Source organism: Procambarus clarkii, chromosome 44 (genome assembly GCF_040958095.1).
Source record: "Procambarus clarkii isolate CNS0578487 chromosome 44, FALCON_Pclarkii_2.0, whole genome shotgun sequence".
NCBI lineage: Eukaryota > Metazoa > Arthropoda > Malacostraca > Decapoda > Cambaridae > Procambarus > Procambarus clarkii.
The window spans coordinates 21,116,176-21,133,672 of NC_091193.1; the positions used below are offsets into that span (position 1 = coordinate 21,116,176).

At 47.2% G+C, this 17,497-nt stretch overlaps 1 protein-coding gene across 8 annotated transcripts in view; it reads right to left on the minus strand.

Annotated features, from left to right (window-relative positions):
• trc (Serine/threonine-protein kinase tricornered) overlaps nt 1-17,497 on the minus strand; it is a 148,026-nt gene that overhangs the window by 42,249 nt on the left and 88,280 nt on the right. For 2 of the 8 annotated variants that reach the window (XM_045725793.2, XM_045725792.2), the window contains exons 1-2: nt 16,203-16,988; nt 4,586-4,637 (exon numbers count right to left, since the gene is read on the minus strand). The exons of 3 other annotated variants lie outside the window; for them this stretch is intronic. In XM_045725793.2, coding sequence (XP_045581749.1) covers nt 4,586-4,637; nt 16,203-16,307 — 157 coding nt within the window. In that variant the 5' untranslated portion in view covers nt 16,308-16,988. Of the gene's footprint in view, nt 1-4,585; nt 4,638-16,202; nt 16,989-17,497 lie in introns of those variants that run through there. 3 more of the 8 variants (XM_069300780.1, XM_069300782.1, XM_045725797.2) reach the window with 2 other exon arrangements.

Below are 17,497 nucleotides of genomic sequence, written 5' to 3' on the forward strand. Positions count from 1 at the left end.
CCACGAGCACCACCAACAGAAATACAAGGTGCGGCAGTCAAGCCAGAGTGTGGAATACTCTGTATTATTCAAGTCACAACACATTCAAAGCTTGCTAGCTCTCGCTCAGCACTCCTAAACGGAAAGAAAACTACAGAAGGTTCCCCACAGTGACGGGGTCAGACACGTGGAGGCGGTGCATCATAGACATTTGGCTTAAAGGGGCAGTTGGAAGCAGCTTCTCTGAACATCTGAACATTCGGGACATTGTTGCAAGAGACGTGTGACGAGGTAGAATAATAGCAACTTGCACTGTAAACACTAACAGTTCTCAACAGCAACACTCCATCATCGCCAAGCACAATGAGCGCGCGCGCGCGGAAAACAAGAGACGAGATACGGCAGGAAAATCGAGTTAATTAAAAGCAACGAACATTATGATAGTCTGAAGTTGATAAGCGAAGATAATATCAGGAACCAAGTCGGAGATGGAGTATGCAGCCAGCCGCCGCACTAGTCGGTGCTACCCGAGGCACACCTGGAGAGGGCCCTACGGGCTCACCATAGCCCATGCTACTTGCAACTTTTTGTTCCAGGTAGCGAATCTTTAACAACAACAACCTAGAGAAGGTGTCTGGAGTAGTTCTACCCCGAGCCCGGCCCGAGGCCAGGCTTGACTAGTGATAACTTGGTCCAACAGGCTGTTGCCCGCAGGCCCACATGCCCACTACAGCCTAGTTGGTCCAGCACTACTTGCAAGAACTTGTTTAAGTGTCTGGTGGTGCATCAAGTGCAAAGGTGTAGCGCTTGTGAGGGGCCGTGCACTCAATCTCATAAACAAAGGACAAATGCTTGTTAATGCAGCCACTAAACCCCCAGTTTGTGAATGTGGACAACGCTTTACACTACTGATTACGTCAGAACTTTTCTCTAACAGTGCTTAGCTGACGTCCTCTGATGGCATCACACATCTGTCATGTTTCAGGTGGGGTGGTGGTGGGTGGTGGTGGGTGGTGGTGGGGTGGTGGTGGGGTGGTGGGTGGTGGTGGGGTGGTGGGTGATGGTGGTGGGTGATGGTGGTGGGTGATGGTGGTGGGTGATGGTGGTGGGTGATGGTGGTGGGTGATGGTGGTGGGTGATGGTGGTGGGTGATGGTGGTGGGTGATGGTGGTGGGTGATGGTGGTGGGTGATGGTGGTGGGTGATGGTGGTGGGTGGTGGTGGTGGGTGGTGGTGGTGGGTGGTGGTGATGGGTGGTGGTGATGGGTGGTGTTGGACCACATCAAACAGGTTCCCAAAGATCATATAGATATGGGATCGCTCGATTGTTTCAATAGTAGTGTAGACAATGAGATGTTACACAATGTACGGGTCTCTCAGTACAGTTGGCTTTGTTCTCCACACAATCGCAGGTCCAGGATTCTATTTCCAGGCGGGACAGAAATGATTGGGCAAGTTACCTTTCACCAACTGCCACTGTTCACCTAGTTGTAAATAGGTGGCAAATTTGAACAAATTCCAGTATAGGGCAGCGTGGTGGTGTTAGGCTCAGACTTGTGGAAGTGTTGACGCCTCGGAGTGTGGGGGGTTATTGCTCCTGCAAGCAGTCGTGCAGGACAAGCCAAACAGTGACCAACGTGGCCTGGCGGGTGATGGCTTCCACACCCCGGGCGGTTACACCACGTCACAGCTGGCGGCTCACACAAAGCTGCCGTGAGTCAAGATCGTCTTAACCACAGTACTGAGATAATCGGCCGCTTCACTTGGCAAGGGTACACCTGTTATCTGGAGATTACCACACCATCAACACTTCACCCTGATCCATCCTCCTCCTGCTGCTGCTGCTGCTGCTGGTGTTGCTGCTGCTGCTACAACCAAGCTCGCGCACAGAATGCCAAGCGTTTCAAGGACCATCATAAACTTAATAAGCACAGCGAGGTTTAGGGAGTGATGCTGAGTGGGTATTCACACTGATTGCAAGATGTGGACCGTTCATGGGTCTGGGAGACATCAGTATTAAATATGCATACTAGACGAGCACAACTGGGGTACAGTGCAGCAGGTGAGGTGAGACCTGCTCCATCACCACCATTACCACCACCACTAACAATGACACTACCATGTTCTCAATGAATTTTAGACCACTCATCACTATGAGGAACTATGGTGATGGCAGGAAGTACCAGGAGTGCTAGTAAGAACAGAGAGAACTGAAGAACAGCGAGGGGCTGCTGCTGCTACTCTCATATCACCACGATTACCTTATCTTACCTTGAGATGATTTAGGGGCTTAGCGTCCCTGCGGCCCGGTCGTCGACCAGGCCGCCTCTTTGCTGATCAATTAGCATCCTCTTTGCTGATTAACACAGCTTAGACACACACTGACAGTAACTGGTTGGGTGACCGCAGGGCAGCCTCACCCTTGGCTAGTGAACTTTGATAAGCACCGCACAATTCTTCCCTCCCCACAATCTTACCCCACACACCAGTCAGCCTGATAAAACACGGTTTTCTAACCAAATAGATCCTATACTAAAAAGAATAGAACACCCCATTATTCTTTGGCCAAAGGAAGGCGCTCAATGCCGCTTGGACTATCCTCAGGGTCATCAGAGGACGCAAGCTTCGCTCAAGGAGATTAGTTTCTTTAGGAGCCCCATATCCATCTTGTGAGCGGTGGCGGGAACGTTACAAATGGCCAGTGTTCCGAGGAGGACACAGCGACTCCTGTCCACAACACCAGCGACTGTCACGCAGTTCGTGCTGCAGAAAATGGGGTTAGGAGCGTAAACTATGCTGTATTTACCAGTCAAAACAAAATCTACGGTGCACAAACAAATGCTATTTTGCGAGCATGGCTTGTGTGTTACACCTGTCCCCACGTGACTGACACATTTACCGTCAGAGAGGGAGGCGAGAAGAGGCAGAGACAGGAGGCGCATGCGGGCGCATTAGCTGTGTAAACACGAGGCCCGCATGCAACACATCTTAACGTGTTCAAGACGCCGGTAGACACACACAATTCAATTCCTTTCTTCATTATGCACCCCATACCCATCCCGTGGGCGGTGGTGTAAAGGATTACAGAGGCACAATCAGTTCAGGAACTGAACCCTCTAGTTCGTTTAGCTAAGCAAATAACAACACACACCAGGCCACGAGGGCGCCCACACCACGACCCTTGCCAGGGTTACCACACAAGGAAAGGCTTCCGGAACCTCTAAAACAGATTGACCTGGTTAACAACTTTGGTCATTAGAGGTGATGGGGGGAAGGGGGGGGGGGAGAAGAGAGGAGGGATGAGAGACCCGGACCCCGCCGGTTACTCCATTCAGTTTATTATATCTGTACGTACACTGCTTGCTGCTTCATTTATTTAACAGCAATACTATGTAACTATCAAGTACACACATTATGCATTATTATACAGTTCAGATATACGAAAATAGTTGTTCTGTAGTTGAAACAAGATTGTATTAAGAAGGTAAAGTTTCATTACCTCCGATAATCGTTAACACAGCAACCATACCTTAACGTGACGATGCTGGCAAGTGAGCCATCAAGTTGTTGTTGTTGTTGTTTTAGTTTCAGCAACTGTGAACAAAACGTTGCAAGTAGCACGGGCTATAGTGAGTCCGTGCTACTTGCACGTGTACGCACGCACGCACTCAATGGTGGAGCCTGGCATTTCTCACTTTACGGGCTCACCATAGCCCGTGCTACATGGACATTTTGTTCTGAGTAGCTTAATCTAAAAACAACAACATTTCTCACTACACACTATCTTCACTAACCATCAGATGGTGCCATTTTACGCTTTTTGGAGCCCCCAGAATGTAAATTTCCATTATCCAACTTCACAAGGGGCCGAATCCACCCCCTTACGAAAATCCCCACACATCCACCAGTCACACTGCAAAGCTCAAGGAGTGTATCCCCCAAGCTACTAAACCGTCTTTTATATATATACTATATATAAGTCGTCTATATACTATAGACGACTTTTAGGACGTAAATGGAAGGTCAGACTAACACGACCAGAGTCGGGGTCACTTCCCTTAACACGACCCGAGTACGAGGTGGTCCCCCCTCCCCCACTTTCTCTATGAATGACTCCGGATGACACTCAAAGGTCAAGGTCGCGAGAAAATTGCAAGCACTTGCAATAAAAAAAACCACTTGCAACTGGAGACGGGAAAGGACTCGAGACATTAATGTGGACAATAATAACTTAATTCACTCGACACGAGAGGTCCGTCTGTCCTTCACTCATTCAATTTTCAGTGTTCTTATTCGACTCGTGCAACACTCACTCTGGCAGGACGCGGGGAAGTTAATAGTTGTAGTGAACCCGCCTCGTGCAGAGACTAGTGAAGGCGTTGGCTCCTTGTACCAGAGCAGAGTACAGCCAGGATACAAACTAGGAGGGGGAGGGGGAAGGGAGATGGACGGTGTACCACATGTGTGTTCGTATTACTGTACGAACACTTTACACACACAGTACGTTATATTGTGTTCGTATTACTATTGATTTCAGCTGGCACCGTCGCCGCAAGGACCGGCCCAGCTGGCACCCTCATTACAAGAACCGGGACCAAAGTACTTACCGGGAATTGCCAGTCCTACCGGGACCCTGGTACCACTACATCTACAACGTACCTGTGGAAGAAATACCTGTTTAATGCACAATAACTTAGAAACATTCACAAATATTACGAAATACAATTAAATATATTTATTAACCAACGATATTAGTATTCTGCAACTTGGAAACGAGTGCTGGATGGTTGGGGTGAGGGAGAGAGTGAGTTGGAGACAGATGGCCAAGAGGCAAGTTGGTGAGGACGCTGGCGAGGCTTCAGTGTCTTCCTGGAAGCCCTCACAAGAGACTAACTTTGGCAGGTCATCGTGCCCAGAATATCACCTCACTCTCTGCACCAAGCTCCACAACAGTATAACATGCTGGAAGTGTTGGGAGTCAAATTGAAAATATTAGTTCGTGTCCTTGCAATAAAATCAGAAAGTCTTCAGAATTTGACAGACGGCCGATGCAACTCTAGGGGAAAGCTATCAGGTAATTATCAGAAGAAAGCGCGAGGCACGTATGATTATAACAGGTCTTGACAAGCATACAAGGGCGGGGTGAAGGACCGCTGCCCAACCACCTCCACCGCCACCACCATCCGGGATCGAGCGCCGACACTGCAAGAATCAAGGTCGTCGCTCTTGATTCTTGCATCAACCCGACTCCAAAATTCTTGTTTGATGACTTCAGTTTGCCGCTTAAAACGGGAAACAGGTCGAGCACTGTTACGACAGGAAGTAATAACGGAAACGTCTCATACAAACGGCTTAATAAGACATGACAAATTTCACAAACCAGTAAATAGTAGTGCCAACCAGAAGACATTCAGAAGCCAGTCAACCCGAATGTCAGACAACCTGGTCAGGCAACCAGTAGAGTCAAGCCTGGCCTCGGGCCGGGCTTAGGGAGAAGAACTCCCAGAACCCCATCAAGCCGGTATCATTACACCTTATTCTCGCAATGGTAAACATAATATGAATGTATTCACATACATCTCAGACCACAATTTAATCGAAGTTCGGATATACTAGACAACAGATCTACGCACGTCTTAAGGACTTCCAGAATTCTGAGAAGTCAATTCTAATAATTATTCACTGGGAAGAAGTATATATCCTAAGACCTGACAGAAATACGCCTGCAAGAACAGCTGGTTAATACAAACTTAAGACAGTGCCTCTAGATAATTGGCACAATATGGCACTTAAACGCCTCGCAGGAAAGAGAACCAACATTATGTGAAAGCAAAAAAATAAACACATCTAATGCAATATTACTAACAGACTCGTGTTCATCAAGAAGCTTGATACACGCACTTTCAAAGAGTGAGCTACCGAGCTGTGCAACCAACAGTCTGGTCGATCGGACTGTCAATCAGGTGGGTCTAAGGACACTGACCCCTGGATCCTCTTCAAGGAAGACTGGAGGTAGGGTCGATACTGGAGCTCTTCCTCCATCCTCTCTTCCAGTGTTCCAAATGTCTCACTAAATTGTCTCCTTGATATCAATGATTGCGGATTAAGCGAAGCTAAACAAGACTTATCGAGAAGGTGATTGCGTCTGATATTCCACAATAAAAAACTTTTCAAAAGCTGAAAAAAATGGCTACTGAACGTCAACGCAGACAAATGCAAAGTAATGAAGTTCTCGGAACCCCATCAAGCAGGTATCAAGCAGGCCAGTAGGAGTGAGAAGATCCTTACACACTGGAGAATAAGGTAGACTACTTCATGAAGCATACAAGGTCAGACATGGGAGTAGATATAACGCATAGCGTTATCTCTACTAGTGACAGATCAGAGATCTAGTGACAGAGATCTCGTAGCTAGTGGCAGAGGCGGACACCAGCAGAACAACACGGGTACCAACTCCCCAACTGGTGAAGGCGGTGATAGCAGGCGGGTGCACCAGAGCTGCACACGGCCTCACACACCCCCAAATACCCGCACAAAAGAAGCGCCGCGTCACTATTATTTACCGGAGCGAGAATGTGTGTCAATACGAAGCAGCAGCCAAGACCTGTGGTGCAGGTTTCCTAGGCTCGCCTTACCAACGCTGCCTTCACCTCTACTCTGCCTCAGTCACTACTCTCACCACCCACAGAATGTATAATTTGGCTTACACTAGGGTCAGTTGTCACTACCGCATCGACTTCTCCGGTTCACACACATACCTTGGTTACCTTACCTTGAGGTGTTGTCGGGGCTTAGCGTCCCCGCGGCCCGGTCGTCGACCAGGCCTCCCCGTTGCTGGACTGGTCAACCAGGTTGTTGGACGCGGCTGCTCGCAGCCTGACGTATGAGTCACAGCCTGGTTGATAAGGTATCCTTTGTAGGTGCTTATCCAGTTCTTTCTTGAACACTGTGCCAGTTACTGTCCAGAACACTGCCAGTTATGTCCCTTATGTGTAGTGGAGGCGTGTTGAACAGTCTCGGACCTCTGATGTTGATAGTTCTCTCTCAGAGTACCTGTTGCACCTCTGCTCTTCAACGGGGGTATTCTGCACATCCTGCCATGCCTCCTGGTCTCAATGTGATGTTATTTCTGTGTGCAAGTTTAGGATCAGCCCCTCTACTATTTTCCACGTATGTATATACAGTAATATGTATCTCTCCCGCCTGCGCTCAAGAGAACACAGATCTAGGCATTTGAATCGGTCCCAGTAGTTTAGATGTTTTACCGAGTGGATTCTAGCAGTAAAGGATCTCTGCACGCTCTCCTAGGTCAGCAATTTCTCCAGCTATGAAAGGGGCTGTCATTGTGTAGCAATATTCCACTCTAGAGAGCACTAGCGTCTTGAAGAATATCATCATTGAAAAAATAGGTTCGAATCCTCGTCACGGTCCTTATGGATTTGTTATTGTCATTGTCAAAATGTCATTCGTAAGCATTAAAACCCCATTAATAAAAGTCGCGGGGTATTGAATTACCAAACCTGCCATTCAGGTATAACAGAAGCAGATTATATAACACTATGTATGAGAGAATGGTGTTCTCAGCTAGACTTGTACCCTCATGGCTGCTGTGCTGAGCAGTGCTGTGCCGTGCACTGAGCATTAGGTTATCACCTTTATCTGAGAACACAAGTACCTCGTGTAGGGTATCTAAGGATCGGGGATCACATGGGCAGTTCAGATCATCTGAAACTCTCAAGTCAAGCGTGGCCTCGGGCCGGGCTTGGGGAGTAGAACAACTCCCAGAACCCCATCAACCAGGTATCATGGTTGGTGCCTTATGTCTAGTTATACTGATTGATTGATGAAGAGTAAGCCACCCAAAAGGTGGCACGGACATGAATAGCCCGTAAGTGGTGGCCCTTTGGAGCCATTACCAGTATCATTAGCTGATACTGGAGATCTTGGAGGTGCGACTGCACCCTACGGAGAGGTCGCCGCCACATGATGGGCTATAGAGCGTAGCAGATAGCGGAGAAGGGTCACTGCTGTATTGACCTTCGCCAGCGGTTGTGACAGCCCTTCCTTCCACTCGTAGAGCCGTCAGAGAAGCCCAGAACTTATCCAAACCAGGTGCATGTGTATGGCTAAAACTGCATCCTGATTGCTGCTCTATGTGAAGCCTTTTAACTAAAGTGATACGAGGTGCGAGTTCAGCTAGTTCTCCCTGAGCTCCATGTCGTCATTCCTGAGTGCAGTCAACCTGGAAAGTTACAAGTGTTGGCTCCAGAGGCATCCTGTGAGAGACGGTTCAACGGTAGATACAACTCCTCATTCCATCCGTCCTGGCCACCTGCTCACACGGCGGCGCTCCAACATTAAGTAATCTTAGACAATACACAATGCGTAAAACCGTCATACTACACCTTACGAAAGTATGATTAGACTAATTAGAACTGGAGAAGACATCTTAAAATTGGAAACGGCTCGACTATTTCAAAGGATATAGGGTCAGTCTACATGCAGCAATGTCAGGCAGGAAAAGCCCTGGAGTGCCCTAGGGGGGTACTCCCAGACCTCTTGTCAACCCTAGTCGTGGCCTAGCTAATATAAACGACCTAGGCACATGATTAACTTCCTAAGGCACATGATTGCACATTAACCTCAACATATTTTCCCGATACCAAGGAACGATATAAATTACCTTTATGCCTCAAATTAGCTAGAAGACTATATAGAGACATTAAAATGGATGAATTTATGACGAATTTAATGCAGACACTAAGTAACATTTGGGGCCAAGGAAATGACAAGTAAATATCAATTCAAGACCTCTCAATATACCAGGTCTTGCCAATCTAAATGCAGAAAAAGTGAGTTAATGATTAGTACGGAAACAAGTTTAAACTCCGAGGCTAAAAGGGTAAGACATGTAATGTTATTCTTCAGCGTTATAGTGTCTTTAATAGACTTAGAATTCTTCAGGATAGTGCAGTTGGGTTTTGGCCGCCGTCCAATAGGACTTACTACCCCCAACCCCCTCCCATCCCCACCCTTGAAAGTATACAAAGAAGCACAAGTTCAATGTACTACGGGCTCACCATAGCCCGTGCTACTTGGAACTTTTTGTTCCAAGTAGCGAATCTTAAACAAGTTCATTCTAGGCGTGAAGTCTTCCTTGTGAAGATATTAACAAAACTTACTTTCAAGTCTGTACACTGGTGAAGAGTCAAGAGGGAGATGTTACTGAAGCACGGAAGATACACGATGATACAACAAAGAGGATGAAATAGGATGCCCAATACACCCCACACAATTAAAACCAAACAATGTATACAAATTGGGAATGTTTTAGTCAGAACTGTAAACAGGTAAGTATCAGTTTCGAAACATGGTTGTAAACTAGAGCTGCAGGATACCGTACGGCATCAGACGTGACGGGCAGCATATACTTGTGCGAGTATAACACAGAAGCTGCCCCGTATGTATCAACAGATCTTGTCTTAGCGACACTAACCCTGACCGGTGACTTAAAAGCCGCAGGGAGATGGACTAGTTAGTGTCCCTGACCAAAACGCTACGAGTGCTTCTGGCTTTACAACATGTAACAACTCTTAAATATAAATTATATATAACTGAAAACTCACACCCCAGTTTTCAGTTGCATATTGTCCTGGGGACCATTCAGGCTTGTTCGCATAAATTATATATTATATATTATTATATATATATATTATATATATATATATATATATATATATATATATATATATATATATATATATATATATATATATATATATATATATACATACACACACATATATATTGTGTTTGGCGTGCGACGTGTGTCACACTCACATCTTGACTGGAGCAGGAACTTGACTCTCCTTGAGACGAGTCACTAGGATACACACTGAGCCAATCCTGGCCTTGAGACCTTGACACACAGACCTGGCCTCCTGTGTGGCCCTCACCCCCCCCCCCACCTCCCTCACCGGAGCCCACAACGCCCTTCACCCTCATCTCCACCCCCACCTCCCCCCCTCCCCCCCCTAGTGCTTCCCCCAACACTGCCAACACCCAGGGGGGGGGGGGGAGGCACGTGTGGCTCTGGTGCTGAACGAGTATGCAAACACAGGCATTAACAGTTTGCTTGGTCTCCAGTTGCACCAACTCCAGCGTCAGATACAACAACAATGATCGTCCCACCATTTGGTCACCACTTGGTCCGGGAGACATCTCCCGTCACGCAGGGTGCAGTTGCGCCTCCACAGATCTCCAGTATCATCTTTTGATACTGGTAATGGCTCGAAAGGGCCACCACTTACGGGCTATTCATGCCCGTGCCACCTCTTGGGTGGCTTAATCTTCATCAATCAATCAATCACAACAATGATAAACTCCAACTACATATATTACCATCACCAACAACCCTGCTCCCTCCCCCCCCCCCCAGCACCTACTAGATTGTCACAAAAAGCATTTGAGACTGTTGACATAGCTCGAGTGCATGGGGGGAGTTGTGTAAAACCCTGGTTTGTGTCTCGGAGAGGCTGCAGGATCCAAGTTAGGTACAACTTCTGGTTTCAACTCTTCTTGCCATGTAGCTCAGTCGATTAAGGCAGCGTCTGGGACGATCTCGGACGTAGGTTTGAATCCTCGTCACGGCCCTTGTGGATTTGTTCATTTGAGACTGTTCCTCATTAAATGGCTGGTGTACAAGATGGAAAAGAAAACTGGGATAACTGAGAAGACTGAACTGAATAATGAGGAACCAGGAGGACAAAACACATTCAGAGATATAATTGCCAACTGGAGGAATGTAACAAGATGGCCTCCTCCCCCCCCCCCCCCGCCACAAAGTTCGATCACTGATGACCAGACCACACACTAGAAAGTGAAGGGACGACGACGTTTCGGTCCGTCCTGGACCATTCTCAAGTCGATTGTGAAAATCATATGGTTATTACTCTTCCTAACTGGTGTGAATGACCAACATGAGGAGTGAGGTCGTACATGTGTGTATTTGTAGAGAGCACAACGTTAATGAGGAATCTAAAAACCCAATGAGGCCGGCAGGTTACAAGAATACCTCGACAAACTCCAGGAGTGGACATGGTAATGGCTCTTAAACTTCAATCCGAATAAGTGTAAGGCTGGGGGGGGGGGAGACCATGAGAAATCTACACCATAAGGGAAAAGCAATAACAGGAATCGTAAAGGTTAAAAGATTTTCAAGTGGATACAATTAAATCGCTAACACCAGAGATACAAAGTTAACAGTGGTTAACTCCTGTACACCAAAATACTTAACACCTAGGACGGTCCTTGTGTAACAAACTCTGTTCATTAAACCAGTTAGGAAGTTAGTGGTCAGAAAAGACCATGAAAGTAATTAGTATTTAAACCATTGTTGCTGGACGATTAGTGTGTAGCCTCACTCAAGGTGTGAGCGAGATCCGCCCGTGTACCCAAATGTGGTGATGGGGGCTAAGGCAACCCATCCTCCTACATATATATATATATATATATATATATATATATATATATATATATGTCGTACCTAGTAGCCAGAACGCACTTCTCAGCCTACTATGCAAGGCCCAATTTGCCTAATAAGCCAAGTTTTCATGAATTAATGCTTTTTCGACTACCTAACCTACCTAACCTAACCTAACCTAACCTAACTTTCCGGCTACCTAACCTAACCTATAAAGATAGGTTAGGTTAGGTAGGGTTGGTTAGGTTCGGTCATATATCTACGTTAATTTTAACTCCAATAAAAAAAAAATTGACCTCATACATAATGAAATGGGTAGCTTTATAATTTCATAAGAAAAAAATTAGAAAAAATATATTAATTCAGGAAAACTTGGCTTATTAGACAAATCGGGCCTTGAATAGTAGGCCAAAAAGTGAGTTCTGGCTACTAGGTACGACATATATATATATATATTATATATATATATATATATATATATATATATATATATATATATATATTATATATATATATATATATATGTCGTACCTAGTAGCCAGAACTCACTTCTCAGCCTACTATGCAAGGCCCGATTTGCCTAATAAGCCAAGTTTTACTGAATTAATATATTTTCTATAATTTTTTTCCTATGAAATGATAAAGCTACCCATTTCATTATGTATGAGGTCAATTTTTTTTTATTGGAGTTAAAGTTAACGTAGATATATGACCGAACCTAACCAACCCTACCTAACCTAACCTATCTTTATAGGTTAGGTTAGGTTAGGTAGCCGAAAACGTTAGGTTAGGTTAGGTTAGGTAGGTTAGGTAGTCGAAAAAACATTAATTCATGAAAACTAGGCTTATTAGGCAAATCGGGCCTTGCATAGTAGGCTGAGAAGTGAGTTCTGGCTACTAGGTACGACATATATATATATATATATATATATATATATATATATATATATATATATATATATATATATATATATATATATATATATATATATATATATTAGTACTGTGTGTAACACTCTGCACCATAATACAAACATTGACCTACGAAGCAATTGCATCGTATAACTTTGTACTATACTCTTTGTAGAGTTCTAAACAATGAAGCTAAAAAACTAACAAATATAGCACACACACGTACTATATAGAAATGCATGCGTGTATGTCGGTATACGTACTATGGTCCTCATCCTTCCTAGAAGTGCTAAAAAAAACAGGCGGATGGGCTGGCTAAGTGCGGCTCAGCTCTGGGAGCGAGCCTCCTCCCCCCCCCCTCTCAAAACTACTGCAAGTATGATAAAGAAGCAGAAAAGGAGGAGTTGATAAGGGGTGAAAAACTGCTGATTTGTTTCCGCCTCGGCCGGGAATCGAACTCATGCCACTATAACTACGATCCCCGAGCGCTGTCCACTCAGCCGCGAGACCTCCCAGCGTGGGGCCAGAGTGCCACACCTCGCTGCCCTCACTCACACGAGTGAATGAGCAGGCGTGATCCGGAATCAAAGGGAAAGAAATATAAAGCTAAACAAAAATAATAAAATAGCGACTATCAAAGATACCAGCACATCTTTTAGCAGATCGTTATTTTAAGTTTAGTTCGTGTATTATACACCCATCCCGTGAGCGGTGGTGGACCCAATACACCCATCCCGTGAGCGGTGGTGGACCCAATACACCCATCCCGTGAGCGGTGGTGGACCCAATACACCCATCCCGTGAGCGGTGGTGGACCCCATACACCCATCCCGTGAGCGGTGGTGGACCCAATACACCCATCCCGTGAGCGGTGGTGGACCCAATACACCCATCCCGTGAGCGGTGGTGGACCCCATACACCCATCCCGTGAGCGGTGGTGGACCCAATACACCCATCCCGTGAGCGGTGGTGGACCCAATACACCCATCCCGTGAGCGGTGGTGGACCCAATACACCCATCCCGTGAGCGGTGGTGGACCCAATACACCCATCCCGTGAGCGGTGGTGGACCCAATACACCCATCCCGTGAGCGGTGGTGGACCCCATACACCCATCCCGTGAGCGGTGGTGGACCCAATACACCCATCCCGTGAGCGGTGGTGGACCCAATACACCCATCCCGTGAGCGGTGGTGGACCCCATACACCCATCCCGTGAGCGGTGGTGGACCCCATACACCCATCCCGTGAGCGGTGGTGGACCCAATACACCCATCCCGTGAGCGGTGGTGGACCCAATACACCCATCCCGTGAGCGGTGGTGGACCCAATACACCCATCCCGTGAGCGGTGGTGGACCCAATACACCCATCCCGTGAGCGGTGGTGGACCCAATACACCCATCCCGTGAGCGGTGGTGGACCCCAATACACCCATCCCGTGAGCGGTGGTGGACCCCAATACACCCATCCCGTGAGCGGTGGTGGACCCAATACACCCATCCCGTGAGCGGTGGTGGACCCCATACACCCATCCCGTGAGCGGTGGTGGACCCCAATACACCCATCCCGTGAGCGGTGGTGGACCCCATACACCCATCCCGTGGGCGGTGGTGGACCCCATACACCCATCCCGTGGGCGGTGGTGGACCCCATACACCCATCCCGTGGGCGGTGGTGGACCCCAATACACCCATTCCGTGGGCGGTGGTGGACCCCATACACCCATCCCGTGGGCGGTGGAGGAAAGGGTTAGAGAAGCACGTAATGGACACAGGAAAGGAACCCCGGCCATGAGAGAAGGAAAAAATAACGTGTGCTATGAGGATTGGCACACGTTAATACCATGGGAGCCAGTCGGCCGAGCGGACAGCACGCTGGACTTGTAATCCTGTAGTCTTGGGTTCGATCCCTGGCGCCGGCGAGAAACAATGGGCAGAGTTTCTTTCACCCTATGCCCCTGTTACCTAGCAGTAAAATAGGTACCTGGGTGTTAGTCAGCTGTCACGGGCTGCTTCCTGGGGGTGGAGGCTTGGTCGAGGACCGGGCCGCGGGGACACTAAAAAGCCCCGAAATCATCTCAAGATAACCGTCTCTGGCGGCTTATCACGAAAAAGGCTCGTTTAATTGCTATAAAGTAATTCAAGTGGAGGAAGAGCAGCGTTCCTGCCACCACACACAGGAGTACACGACCCGAGGGGTGAAGCACCCGACCACACTAACCCCAGGTCAACCCTGCACCTCCCCCTGGTTTATTTACCACCTTAACCACCTCAACATGCGCACCCCCCCCCCAACACACACACACACACACACAGTCAAGGATAAGACTAAACTGGAAAAGGTTTAAAGGTTTGCCACCAGACTAGTACCCGAGCTGAGAGGTATGAGCTACGAGGAGAGACTACGGGAATTAAACCTCACTTCGCTGGAAGACAGAAGAGTAAGTAGATAAAGACAGGCTATTTAACACAAGGGGAACACGCACTAGGGGACACAGGTGGAAACTGAGTGCCCACATGAGCCACAGAGATATTAGAAAAACCTTTTTTTAGTGTCAGAGTGGTTCACAAATGGAATGCATTAGGAAGTGATATGGTGGAGGCTGACTCCATACACAGTTTCAAGTGTAGATATGATAAGAGCCCAATAGGCTCAGGAACCTGTACACCTGTTGATTTACGGTTGAGAGGCGGGACCAAAGAGCCAGAGCTCAACCCCCGCAAGCACAACTAGGTGAGTACACGTGCTCTTAGCCGACATTAAAGGCGCAGAATTATGATGAACTCAAATAAAACTATCAGACAAGTTCCTGTAGTGCCAGAAACCCTCATTACTCTCTATGAAATAATAAATAATAATAATAATTAGTATTATTGTAATGGGTCTGCATCCTGTCATCTTGCAGAGAACGTCGCTTTTCGCGCGTAGGCGTTACACAAGGCAAAAAATTGTCGTACTTGAAAATGGAAGCGGCTGGCGAAAGTGACGTAGTGTCCCGTTTTCTGTTTTAGGTCCTTTGGTAGGTTAGGAGAGCTACATACCCAATTACGCCCACTCGTGTAGCCAACTTGCTAAGCCGATGCTGAAAACTTTCCGTTCACTCTGCCTATTATATAAATTGGCAACAGACTACATAGCATCCCAGTTTCAAGAGCGTTACCTATTTCTTGGCTAAATCTAAACTATTAAAATTTTAATATAATGTACTATAATGGGCAGGTATTTCAGAACAATTTATATTCTAATATTAAACTATTCATTTGAACATTTCAGTCACAACTCCCCCTTTACTCCAGGCCTTTTAAATATAATCTACATCTAATTGTCTGAAGTATTTTCATTAGATATATTCGCAATTCTCGAGATTAAACTTTAGTCATCTTTTCTTAGTATATTCTGTCGCCACAAGACTATGGCTCTTGTTTGAGGAGCTGTTCACTTGAGACAGTTAAGCAAGTCCCAGCTGTGTTTGGGTACAAGTGACAGGATGAACAACCCAGCGGATTTTCTTCATATTGGGGGAGTTTTTTTTTAAATTTTGCCCCTATTCGGGGCAAAATTTAAACTATGGCAACCGAGCTCCAATCTTCCATATTGCATCTTCCCATACAGCCTAGTCTAGTCTAGTCCTCAGCCAAGGGGCACCAACAAGAGTCTAGCCTCAGCCATGGGCCTAGGCTGAGGATGATTCAGCCTAGCCTCAGCCATGGGACTAGGCTGAGGATGATTCAGCCTAGCCTCATCCATGGGACTAGGCTGAGGATGATTCCGTCTAGCCTTCGAACAAGACAGGAGGAGAAGCAACCCGAGGCGTGGAGTGTACTCACCTGCAGGAGTCGGGTGGACGGGCACGTTGTTATTCTCGTGAGAGAAGCCGAAGAAGTGTTGCCAGAAGTCCATGATGGGCAGCGTGAGACACCAGCCGCGGGCATGGGCGCACAGCTCGCCTACCTCTTTCACCTGTCGCTCCGTCGCTGCTACCCTCTTCTGCGACTCCTCCCCCGTCTCCACACCACCAGGGACGGGCCCCCGTGCTAGTCACGCCAATTGCTCGGACATTCCCATTCTGGTCTCACAGACAAATTCAAATAAAAAGGGGCCACTAGTACCTAGAGAGGCACGGGTGAATTACAACACACCAGGGCGCGTCTCTCTCACTACACTTTCATTAACTTTGAACTATGAGCCGAGGTAGGACGGTCTAGATGTGTGAGGTGCACTCAGGAGCTCCTCAACGCCACAGTGTGGAGGGGCGACGGGTCAGAGTGGAGAGCAGGTGGAGGAAAGAGGAGTCACAGTTAGGAGCACCAATTTTCACAGCAGGTGGAGGCGCCAGTTTTCACAGGAACGAGAAATCCGCGTGGTGGTGAAGCGCACACAGCGTGTGGACTAGCGAGGAGCGAGTGGTGGAGGAGGTGAATCTATCCATCTATCCCCCTCTATCGCAACCACTATTTCCGCCAGATCTGTTCTTATTCACCACTCGCACAATACGCCAACTATATCAACCGAAAGCAGCAGCATCCCTCGAGTGTATAGTCTCTACGGACTCAACTAATTCACATTCCTGGAACGTGGCAGCATCCTTTGTTTACCACTAACAAATCAGAAGCCTTTAAAAAGAGAACAGACATTAAAACACTTTTCCTGGAGGGAGTGGGAGTGATGGAGAGAGACACAGACACACACAGGCGGGGCAAGAAGGCGTCTTCCCCGGCCGCAGAGGACCTGTTTATTCTCTGGGACACTGACGCCCCTCTGTCTGCCCTCCGCCACACGCCCACCCAACCCCCCTCCCCCCACTAGGATAAAGGGGGGGGGCGCGGGATTGGATATTTTAATGAAGCTTTTCGCACAAAACTAGTCACTTTTAAATTATCGACTGCGACAAATGCCAGCGCGCCTAACGTGCCTTCATAGAACCCATGGTTCATGTGTTCTATACATAACTCAAGGTTTAATGATGCTGTATTTCTAGTGTATCAACCCCCCCCCCCACCCCTCTTCCTCCTTACCAAATCCTTTGGTCATCAAAGTTCAAGGTAAAATACATCTTTAACAATTCTTTCGATTATATTACACCCTTACTTAAAAAAATCTGAAATCGCCAATACATTTAGCA